Below are 12,486 nucleotides of genomic sequence, written 5' to 3'. Positions count from 1 at the left end.
TTTTTGAGACTAACAAATATTTAACGCTCCGAAACGACATTACTTTCCGGTCCCCCTAATACTCCTCTTCAACTTTGTATCACTTTAAAATTTATCATCATTTGCATTATTAATGTCTTTTGTGGACTCATTTAATTTGCATTAAAAGAAAGTGGTTTTTACGAACATGCTGCGATAATGAACAAAAAATGCGATAAATAAACAAAATATGCGATTTTAAAAAAATCCATTATGTTGAACAGAAACTACATCAATTAACTACATAGATGCTGTTACATTTTGAGTTAAATCAGGTAAATATTGAAAGAGCTGTCAAATCCATTACAAAATAGAAATGGCTCAAGAAATCGTCATTTAAACTTAATATTTGAGGTGGCAGTTCTTCCCCCAAACATCATGAATATTGATATCAAAATTATAATCGAATATGTCTCTTTAAGAAAATGTGAATATGGCCATACAAAAGCCATGTAAAATTTGAAAATCAATCATGCTGAAATTGGCAAAAATCAATCAATTTCAAAAGGTGTCTTCAATATTAGAGGTATGCCACACATCTGAAAATATAATTTTAACAAATAATTTCAGTATAACATTTTGTAATAGGTATTAACTCTAAATTTCTTTGCTGTGTAGTGCGGACGGGAACTTCGAGGTAACTTTAGAGACTAAAGCTCAACTGGACAGTAGGGGAACTATCCAATGGAAACCTCCTGCTATCTACAAGAGCTCCTGCGAAATAGACGTCGAATACTTTCCATTCGACGAGCAGACGTGTCTCATGAAGTTCGGCTCATGGACCTACGATGGTTTCAAGGTAAGTCTTCCTTAATTCTATACTCAATATAGTAATAAAATGACATCATGTTTATAGAGTCCTACTACTTGAAACCAACTGAGTCAAATACTGTGTCAATTGAAACCAACTGAATCGAAAACAGTGCGATGATAATTGTATAATACATATCATCGGTATGCGAAACAGTGAAAAAAAACGTGTTTAATGCAATCCATCGGTAATAAAAACAGTGTAAAGTAACTTTTAAATGCAATCAACCAGTAGCTAATGCAATATAAAGAAACGTACATAATACAACTCATTAAAATACAAAACAGTGTAACGAAATGTGCTAAATACAATCCATCGGCAAATAAAAGAGTGTAAAAAAACTTTCAAGGACGATCAACCAGTAGACAAAACAATCAAATACAACTACAAAACAGTGTAAATAAAACGTATTAAATACAATCAATCGGTAATCAAAACAGTGTAAAGAACTTTCAATTGCAATCAATAAATAGACAAAACATTATAAGGAAACGTGCATAATGCATCTCATTGGTATATAAAACAGTGTAAAGAAAAGTGTTAAAAACAGCCCGTCGATAAACAAAACACTGTAGAAAAACTTTCAAATGTAATCAACCGGTAGACAAAACAAAACGATATAACGTATATTGTGTATAATGAAACTTATTTGTATACAAAACAGTGAATAGAAAACGAAATACAGTTCATCGGTAATCAAAACATTGTAAAGAAACTCTCAAATGCAATCAATAAATAGACAAAACAATATAAATAAACGTGCATAATACAACTCATTGGTATACAAAGCAGTGTAAAGAAACGTGTTGAAAACAGTCCATCGGTAAACAAAACAGTGTAAGGAAACTTTCAAATGTAATCAACCAATAGACAAAACAATACAATATTACGTATATTGTGTGTAATGAAACTCATTGGTATACAAAACAGTGAAAAGAAAACGTGTTAAATACAGTCCATCGGTAAACAAAACAGTGTAAAGATGCTTTCAAATGTAATCAACCAGTAGACAAAGCAATATAAAGAAACGTGTATAATACAATTCATTAAAATACAAAACAGTGTAAAGAAACGTGTTAAATACAGTCCATCGGTAAACAAAACAGTGTAAAGATGCTTTCAAATGCAATCAACCAGTAGACAAAGCAATATAAAGAAACGTGTATAATACAATTCATTGAAACACAAAACAGTGTAAAGAAACGTGCTAAATACAATCCATCGGTAGACAAAACAGTGTAAAGAAATTTTGAAATACAATCCATCGTTAGATAAAACTTAGTAAAAAATGTGTCAAAGACTATTCAAAAGTATACAATCTGTCTAATTATGGATCAGTACAAAAAGAATCAGTATAAAAATGTATCAAATACTATACATACGTAGGTAAACCAGTATATAAAAAAGAGTCAATTACAATAAATAGGTAAATAAAACACGGCGAAAAGTAAACTTTGGTAGACAATGTAAGAAATATAATGAAAAGGTTTAAAAAAATTACGTAAAATTTTCGTTCCTAACATAATTGGATAATTCCGTTTCGAAAACAGTATAGTTCGCAAATATGTCATCTCGTTATAATCGTTTACACGTACGTAACATCAATTTGCACTATCAATTCTTTGAAGTTGGGAGTTGTCTTTGGGAGTTGGAAAGTGGAAGGAGCAAAGGACAAAGCGTACTAATTTTTTTCTAAAAATTCATCTTTTTCATTGTTTTGATTAAATCAAATTTTAATTGTGATATTATTCCCTCTAAAATAATCGAAAAAGTTAAATATATAATTTATCTCCGGTTCAGTATAGCTGAAATACTTGTCTGCAATACTTAATGCAATTTTGTAGTATTTCTCGACCAATTCATGACGCAATGCAAGTGGCAAGTGACGTAGTATGGGTATCTCGATCCTAATTGGTTGTTGAAACGTGGTATTTGTTTATGCTTGCAACTGTTTTTTCCATTATATTCCGAGTAAGAATCATTTTTCTTACTCGGAATCATTTTTCTTTATATTCCGTCAAGAATCATTTTTCTTAAGTGACACATTCTACATTCTTTCACAAAGATTTCAATTCTTTCTCTATATATTTCTTACTTAACACAAAGACAAGCATGAATCCATTTAGAACATAAGCAAACTAATTATGCATCGAAATTGTCTGGTTCAAAAACAAAAATATAACATAGTTAAAATAGAATACATAGACAAATAATAAATCCAAGTAAAGTAACAGACGTTGAAGAGAAATAATTGTATTTCAACAAATTCGATGTGCGATACGCCTTTGTATTTAATTAACTTCAGGAAAGAATGTTAATTAACTTCTCGTTAATTAGCATTCTAACTTATGAGGAGCTCAACTTAAACACGCCATTTTGCTTATGAGCGATCATCTGGCACAGAAACCATAGGTCACGTGCCTGAGTATCAGTGATCGTCTTCTTCTTGACGTGCAAGTACCCAATTGTCGAAGCTTAATGTTATCTATGAAATAGAACTCTTTTTCAAACAATTTCATATTTTCAAGGAGTTATGAGAGAAGTAATTCTATGAAAAATTCATAAACAGTACAGATGATATCTTTAAGTTTTCGGAAAAACCCTGTTTCTACATTAAGCTAACAGTACCAAATATTGCAATGCACTATTGAATTCAGAAAAGCAGTTTGAAATACTTTCAATACAATTTCCCTGCAGTAAAAGTAAATGAGATGTTTATAATCCGATGTCACAATTTAGTATGGAAAGAAATGACTTGAAACTGTACTGAGAACATTTGCCACGAAAATTATTTCAAAGTTCAGGGAGAAAATATTTCGAGTGAAACATATGCCCATTGATGTAAAAATAGCTAGCCTATATATACTTCTTTTTCAAAAAAACGCACGATCATTTAAAAATTGTTTCTTTTTTTTCTTTTCTTGTTGTAGTGCATACTTTAATAGTTCTTTTATGTTAAAAATTTTCAGCCGTTTTTTTTTTTATGTACGGAGCAATAACAAAATGGAATGTCAGTTTTGTTTTAGGATGACATAAACAGTTTAAAAAAACAACCTTTTAAAAAGAATAGTTAATTTTAGATTCGTCTTTCGATTAATCTGCAGATAATGAATGATGAAATAACTTTGAACGATAGATAACTAAGATAATAAAATGGCGTTAAATGACAAATAATTGAAAGGATAAAATGACAATAAATAATATATAATTGAAATTATGAAATAACGATAAATAATCAACAGTTAAAATGATAAAATAATATTAAATGATGGATGATTGAAATGATAAAAAAATTTTAAAGGATAGATAAATTAAAAGCTAACACAACCTTTCACTGATTGAAAAACAATTAAATTTGATTTGCTTCATATAAAACAGATTTAGAGTGATTAGTTTATTTCAATAGCCCTTTTGATGTCTTTTAATTATAGTTACATGAAAAATCTGTTAGATTATCGGAATTATATTTGCACTAAATTTAAAATCCGAAGAAAATAGTTTTAAATTTTTTTATTTATATTTAAAAATTTATAAATTATTGATTTTGTAAATTGAAGACATAAAAATTATAGTTACGCTTCAATTTCGTTCAGTTTACTCAAGCAATCAAACAGATTTTAATGTTTTTAGTTGGCTTCTATAATGATTCAACTGAATTTGATATCGTTTTTGTTTCTTCTTCGCTTTTAAATACCATAAGCAAATCCTCTCTGTCGAACTCAACTCTCGAATGGGTGAAGACGGGGAGGGAAAATTTTACAAATATGTTTTTAATCCTCTTTATTTCCTGAAGTAGGCCATTAAGGCAACGGGTGCGATTGTTCTTGTTTTCCAGTGGCGCCATCTAGGGCCAAGAATTCGACTTTTGTCACATAAGTCACACTCGTTTATAGTGTGGATCCCTTCATATATCCATTCATTGCACAAATCGTTACGATCAATCTAAACTTTAGTACCCCTTGAGGTATATTTTGTTATGAGAACATAGAGGACTTTGTGACCAGACAGATTTAACGCGCACTAATCACTATTTACTAGACGGAGATTCTTCCGCCGTTGTTATATCCGATTTGATATAACAGATTTAAAATATCCGTTGATATTATTATATTTATTCGATATTTTAAAAGCTGCTGAGGATAGATTAGGAGAAGCATCAGTATTCGGAGTACAGGCTGAATGCATACTGGGCAGTGGCACTAGGCCTTTAAAAACATTGATATAGGACATACCGAGCAGCGGCACGGAACCTCTAAAAAATATTGATGAAGGGCATACCGGGCAAATGTATACCGGACAGTGGTACTTAACATGACCTAGAATATATTTCGGACATTTACCAAAGCTATGTGATTGACAGCATTCACCGATGGAAGTTAGCAACCACCAATTTCGATCATTCACAGTAACAGCATTAAAGTTTTTAAATCCCATCAAGAATTCACGTTAACCATTTATTTAGCTTACGTGGTATTATAAGATATAAGAATTAAGAACCATTCCCTTTAAATTTACGATCTTAAATGTAATGAAACCAAAATAATGCATATGTGCTTCCTTTGGTAAAATATTGAAGAAAACAATTTATTCGCAGCAATTCCAGCCAAATTTTATAACGTTAAAATGAATGAAAAACACGTAACCACTTTTTTTTTTTCTGCTTTCATGAGAGTCTGAGACGATCGAAATATTTCATGAGCATTCTAAAGCATAAAAATGAATTACAACGCAAGTAAAAAACCCTAAACGATGGGATTTTGATCAAAACGAGGTTTTGAGTAATAAAAAATTCTATTTAAAAAGTAGATATCGATCGTTTTAGCTATTTAGAACAGAAAAAAAGCCTTAGGTACTTCATTTTTAAGGGGGGGGGGGGAATAAACGAATTACTAGGGGAGAAATATCCCCATGGAAATATTTATTCAATACGTAAGACAGTGTAAAAGTGCTTTTTGTGTAGTTATGTTATAAATGAAACTATCTACTGTTTAAAAATATATTTAAACAGTTTTTAGGTAATTGCAAATGTAATATATGATGTAATAACCAAATTGTGAAATAAGTTTTTAACAGCTAAAAGCGTTGCTAAATATTTTGTTTAATAAATAAAATTAACTATTATTTTTCCTTTTCCTATTCCTAATTTTTTCTCAGTGTTCTTTATAATTGAAACATGCTTTTATACTGTATACTACAGTTTTATTGATAAAACATACTTTTATACCGCATACTACAATTTCTATTGATGAAGCATACTTTCATACTGCATACTACAACTTTTATTGATCAAACATACTTTCATACTGCATACTACAACTTTTATTGATGAAACATACTTTGATATTGCATACTACAATTTTTATTGATGAAAAATATTTCAATACTGCATACTACAATTTTCATGGATGTAGCATACTTCCTTCGTTATTATTAATGGTTTTCTTTTTACATATGCCTTAGTTAGGAAATCGATCCATACAATTCGAGCAATCAATAGCATTACTTAGATTCACGAAACAGAGCAAAACAGATAAAATATAACAAAATTAACTATAATCAACTGAGAAAAAGGAATGAGCTGCGTGAAAAGAATGAGTGAATTCAAAATACAGTTCAGTCATTGAAGGTTTATAATGCCCCTTGCGTCCCAATATAAGTTACAAATGTCTCTCGATGGGTTTTTAAATATGCACATGGCCCGAAAATTGTGTTTGCGAAAATGGATACTGCACAAAATGAGTGTTTAAAAAATGAACAAAGTTCGAATATCATGTTTGCGAAAATGGACACAAGTCGAAATGTTTACGAAAATTTACACTGGTCGAAATGAGTGTTTAATAAAATGTACACAACTCCTTTTTAATGTTTACAAAAATGGACACAAGCCAAAATAAGTGTTGAAAAAAATGGATACAGATCGAAATTAGTGTTTAATAAAATGTACACAGCTCGATATTCATGTTTACGGTAATAACAGCTCGATATTCATGTTTACGAAAATGGACACAAGTCGAAATGACAAAAATGGATACAGATCGAAATTAGTGCTTAATAAAACACAGCTCGATATTCATGTTGAGGAAAATGGACACAAGTCGAAATGACTGTCTACAAAAATAGATACAGATCGAAAATAGTGTTTAATAAAATGTACACAGTAAATGTATTCATGTTTACGAAAATGGACACAAGTCGAAATGACAAAAATGGATACAGATCGAAATTAGTGTTTTATAAAATGTACACAGCTCGATATGCATGTTTACAAAAATGGACACAAGTCGAAATGACAAAAATGGATACAGATCGAAATTAGTGTTTGATAAAATGTACACAGCTCGATATGCATGTTCAAGTAAGTGGACACAGGTCAAAACGCGCGCTTACGAAAATGGACACAGATCGATATTAGTGTTTACAAACATAGGCACAACAAAAATGCGCCTTTTCAATTTTAAACCAAAATTTAATAACTGAACGAGGAATTTCGTGTTTAATTTTCCTTACTTATTTAAACATTAAGCATAATCATGAACAGACAAAATCCCGGACTTATTACAAATAGATTACATGATATCCGGCAGGTTAGGTATATTACAGATATAGCATTACAAGCGATGCTTCCGTATTCAGAACTCAAACCGATAAAGTGAATATTAAAACTCTAAATTTCTATAACTTAAATTTACTACCACTATTATAAATTTATGGCATCCGTGTCAACTACGTAAGAAAACTGACGAATTTTAAAATCTTTTCGAAAAAAAATAATAATTTAAGATATTCGACTAGTTTCGCCAACTTTTTTTAAATATTAGTATAAAATTTTTCAAAAATAGTTTATACGATTTATTGTGTTTAAAATATTATTATTAATTTATTTTATTTTTTAAATGGTCATTTTCAGGAAAAAATACGACTTTTTTTTTGCATATACGCTAAACAATGCAAAAAAAAAATTATTTCACCCAAAACAAAAATTCCTTTGAGGATTTTATTCAGAAGGCTATCAACTATGCTCTGAGATATTATCTTGAAAGTAAGTGCGCATACTGAGTTAGGGATCAATGTAGTTAAAAAAGCAAATTTTTGTATTTGTCTTTGCGAAAAATAGGCATAAAAAACAAAATTCTACTTTTTTCTCCCAGTCTGTCTTCTAAAACATGTGTGCTACAATCATAAACACCCTTGAAAAGCTGTGGACATTTATTTTAAAAATAATATGAGTTATTGTGTTTAAGATGGTGTAAAATAGGAAAAAAATATTATTTTGAGATAAAGGCATTTAAAGACTTAAAATCACTTGTCTATCTAGTGTTATCATCTTGCACAAAAACTGGCATAACGTTATAAATAATTAGAGTAAAAGCAAAAGTAAAGTTTTTTTAGAAAGCTACAACAACAAGAATTTTAAATTCATGATATACTAAATTTCGAAAATTTTGTCTAAAATCATGTGTAAATATTATCTTTATGAAATATACCGAGTCATTTATGCAAATAGATGATATCGCATTACGATTTGCATTCATCAGTTTATTCTTCAAAAAAGTAACAATTAACGCATCACGCATGCTCAGTTATTTAACACGTTGAATGCCACGCTAATTTTACATGGCTTGCCCGTCTGGTCAAAATGATTTTCTCCGTATGTATTGCATTAATTTTTTTTAAACCATTTTAGTAGCGATAATAATGTAAAAAAATTAAAAGCATTAAAAATTTACTCGAATTATGTGTTTCTAATTATCATGACTTCGCCGGTCGCCGGTGACCCCCGTGGTCCTATGAACAAACTCAGTGCCGGTCACCAGTGACCCCCATAGAACGTGTTAAATAAATCAAATCCTATTGGATGCAGATCATCCTATGTTGAAGATATTTTGATACTATGACGATATTTTTAATAAGGGACATAATATTTAGTACAAATATCCCTTTAATTTTACAAGCGTAGACAATTTATTTGAATAACAGAGCATGAATTTTCAAGTGAGTGTTACCACGCCTTTACGAGGGTTGCTATTTATATTTATGGCCTTGGCAACAGTAAGTGCTGCTAGGCGACCGCAGACGATTTTAATTGAAAGTTTGATATTTTTAAGCATAAATTCAGCAGACGATTTACCATTACAGCTTCATTTCTGTTGTTGACAGTAAATTGAAAAGTTTTTCTCTTTCAAAAAATGGAATTGAATCGTGAACATTTTCGTGCCATTATTTTTCATAACTTTTGACGTGGATTGTCAAGACAAGAGTGCTTCGATGAACTCAATTCTTAATTCAGCGATAAAGCGCCATCCTACAGCACTGTAAAAAATTGGTATAACGAATTTAATCGTGGTCGATGCTCGATCCAGGACGAATCCCGTGCAGGTCGTCCAAAATCCGTTGTTGTGCCAGAAAAGATCGATACTGTGCGTGAACTGATAAAGCAAGATCGTCATGTGACATACCGTGAGATAGAGGCGTCTTTGGACATTAGTATGACTAGCATCAATAAAATATTGCATGAGCATTTGAGCGTAAAAAAAATTGTTCGCGTTGGATCCCGCATAATCTGACAAACGCTCAAAAAAAGGCTCGTGTCGATTAGTGCAAGGAAATGTTGGAAAAATACGTTCAAGGTCAATCAAAGGCTGTGTATAACATCTACACTGGTCAATCATGGATCTTACGAATCATGGATCTAGCCGGAAACAAAACAGCAATCAACTGCATGGGTCTTCCAAGACGAGGGAAAACCAACAAAAGTTGTTCGAGGAAGAAGCACATCGAAACAAATGATTGCCTGTTTCTTCGGCATTAACGGTCATGAGGCAACAGTGGCGTTAGAGCAACGCAGGACGGTCAATTATGAATGCTACACGGCCATTTGTTTGCTAGAAGTCATCGGAGAAATTCGAAAAAAGCAGAAGAACAGGCGAATCATTCTTCATCATGACAATGCGAGCTCTCACACATCGACTCAAACAAAGGCATTTCTGACGGAGCGAACGATCGAATTGATGGGTCATCCGCCGTACAGCCCTGATTTGGCACCCAATGACTTCTTCTTATTCCCACACATCAAAAATAAATTACGTGGACAACGATTTTCGACCCCCGAAGAAGCGGTTGATGCATTCAAAACGCATGTTTTGGAGTTACCTCAATCGGACTGGTAAAAGTGCTTTGAAAATTGGCTCAAAAGCGTGCAAAAGTGTATTGATCATCATGGACAATATTTTGAAAAACAATAAAACCAATTTCGATCCTGCATGTTAGTTTTTTCATTATTAGGCCAGAAATATAAATAGCAACCCTCGTATTGTATGAAAAAATACTGATGGAAAAAATTATAAGCTCTCCCTACTCAAAAAAATACCATAACTATATGTTCCGCAATTACCACTCTTAATACACGTTTTTAACAACTTATCATAGATAAAAATACAGTGAGAGTCTCAAATTAAAATTTATCCGAATAAAAAACAGAATCGGTGTCGAAAGCGAACATAATAAACAACAGATAACGGTTCTAACTCCAAATATATATCATTTTAGACTTTCAAAAATTAAGTCAAAAGATTATACATATTAAGGGACGCAAATTTATGTATTTAAGCAAGGAAAAAATTCCACACTCAAAATCAAATGAATTACTTCAATGGTAGCCGGGATGAAAGACCTAAAAAATACCAGTTTGATAACAGGATAATAAATAATCTTTCAACTCCTGCTTTATTTTCAAGCAATCAATCATGATTTAATTTTTCTAGTTCCAAAATTCGATTTATTTCGATAATGTTCCGCTTTTTTTACCTTGCTGAAATATTAATTTAGAAAAACTATTTTATATGCTTTTTATCGGAGAATAATTCTGATATAAATTAAGGGTAGTGATTATATAACATCTTCTATGTGATTTCCTAATTTTATAATAGGGATGGGCTTTCGAAAGCGCATTCAACTATGTATAAATTAAAAACTATTCCTTCCATTTTTTCAAAACAAATTAACTGGAAAATAAAAGCTGTATTAAATATCTCTCTTATATTACTTTTAATGACTACTCAAACTTTTTTGAACATTTTATAAAAAAATATCTATAAATATTTTTCTAACAAAAAAATTCACGGTTCGTACATTAATATTAGCTTTAAAGAAAATATTATTTTTAAAATATTCATCTTGAGCTAAGAAGTCATAAATGGGAACTGAAGCCTGGGTAGTATTAAGTATCATTAAAGAATCTTATTTTTTCCGATGTATGGATTTATAGTAAAATAAAATGACAGAAATATAGGTGAATAAAAAAAGACATCAAAGCTACTTTTTATCTTCCTGAAAAAAAGCTAACTCTTCAAAAAAAAAGGAAAGCTAGATTTTTCTAGAAGATTTTATTTAACTTGACGTTTAAAGAGCTCCAGTGTTTATAACATGAATGAAAATCTTTTAACTTTCATTTTTGATCTAAAAGAAACTTTGTCAGATTTTGAAAACACTTTCAAGTTTTAGAAACTACGCTGAATAAGCAAAATATTGAAAAGAATAATGTTTAATCCGGATGAAAAATATATTTTATTTTGGATACATTCCAAATACTCAATAATTTTACGATTGCTTGAAACATATTTTTAAATCTGTATTTATGTTATTAAAGTAGATCTTATTTTTCTTTAAAAAAATAAATTTTTTAAGAGACACAATTATGTAATTGATATAAAATGCAAAATAGTTCCATGTGATAAACAAACTACCATTTCGTTAATTAATAGAATGTAAGAGGAAGGCAGAAAAAAACTTAACTTAAAATATAAAATAAAATATAAAAACTTTAAATATAGTATTCGTAAATCATTAAAATATTTATTTTTTTAAGTAATTACACACAATATTTCAAAAAATAACATACATTTATATTCATCAAAGGAATTTGATTTTATTTAATGAAAAACATTAAAAAAAAACTAATAATACAATGTTGTAAACTTGATAAAATATAATCCCGATAGATCTGGTTGTGTAAATTGATAGATGACTATCAAGATTTGGAGCAATTCAAAAAGTATCAATATTACTTACCCAATCTTTTCTGATGTCTTCTTTACTCTATAGTATTGAATTATAAGGCTTTGAAAATCATGAAAACCTTCTGCGGTTAGCCCGAGGGCAATGGAACTTTAACCTGTGATCCGTGCCACGGGAATAAGCAATACTATTACTGAAGTTACTTTGGGCCGTGGATCAAGCAGCAATTAGAAAGAATTAAATAGTCTAAATATAATGTTATTCTAAAATTGTTTTTATTTTTCATAATTCTTTTTAGCTATATAATTCTTTATAGCTAATGCAAAGTTGGCTAGTTTGTTTCACATTATCTCAATCACATCCCGTAGAATAATTCGAAGTTTCAGCGAGGAGTTAAGGAAGCTCTTACTATTCTTAATTATAGATTCATTACTATTTACTTTTTCTTCAGAAATGTGTAGATTCAAGTAAGAAATATTTTGATTTTCCTCCTTTTAACAAAAAAATGCTTTAGCTGTGTTTTTTGGAAAAAGTAAGTAGTTGTATTTAAATAGGTTGAACTTTTAATTTCTATTTTAAATGCATATTTCTAATTTTAAGAGCATATATTCAAGTATTTTAGTGCATATTTGCATGCATATTTT

At 30.3% G+C, this 12,486-nt stretch overlaps 1 protein-coding gene across 2 annotated transcripts in view; it reads left to right on the top strand.

Moving 5' to 3' along the window:
* LOC107439347 (acetylcholine receptor subunit alpha-like) overlaps positions 1 to 12,486 on the top strand; it is a 222,399-nt gene that overhangs the window by 154,345 nt on the left and 55,568 nt on the right. For both annotated transcript variants that reach the window (XM_016051913.5, XM_043046031.3), the window contains exon 5: positions 637 to 817. In XM_016051913.5, coding sequence (XP_015907399.2) covers positions 637 to 817 — 181 coding nt within the window. The remainder of the gene's footprint in view (positions 1 to 636; positions 818 to 12,486) is intronic.

The sequence above is a fragment of the Parasteatoda tepidariorum genome, chromosome 9, assembly GCF_982258835.1.
Source record: "Parasteatoda tepidariorum strain Cologne lab strain chromosome 9, Ptep-v5.0, whole genome shotgun sequence".
NCBI classification, from domain to species: Eukaryota; Metazoa; Arthropoda; class Arachnida; order Araneae; family Theridiidae; genus Parasteatoda; species Parasteatoda tepidariorum.
Note: the sequence above shows the minus strand (reverse complement) of the source record. Positions and strands in the feature narration are given on the sequence as shown.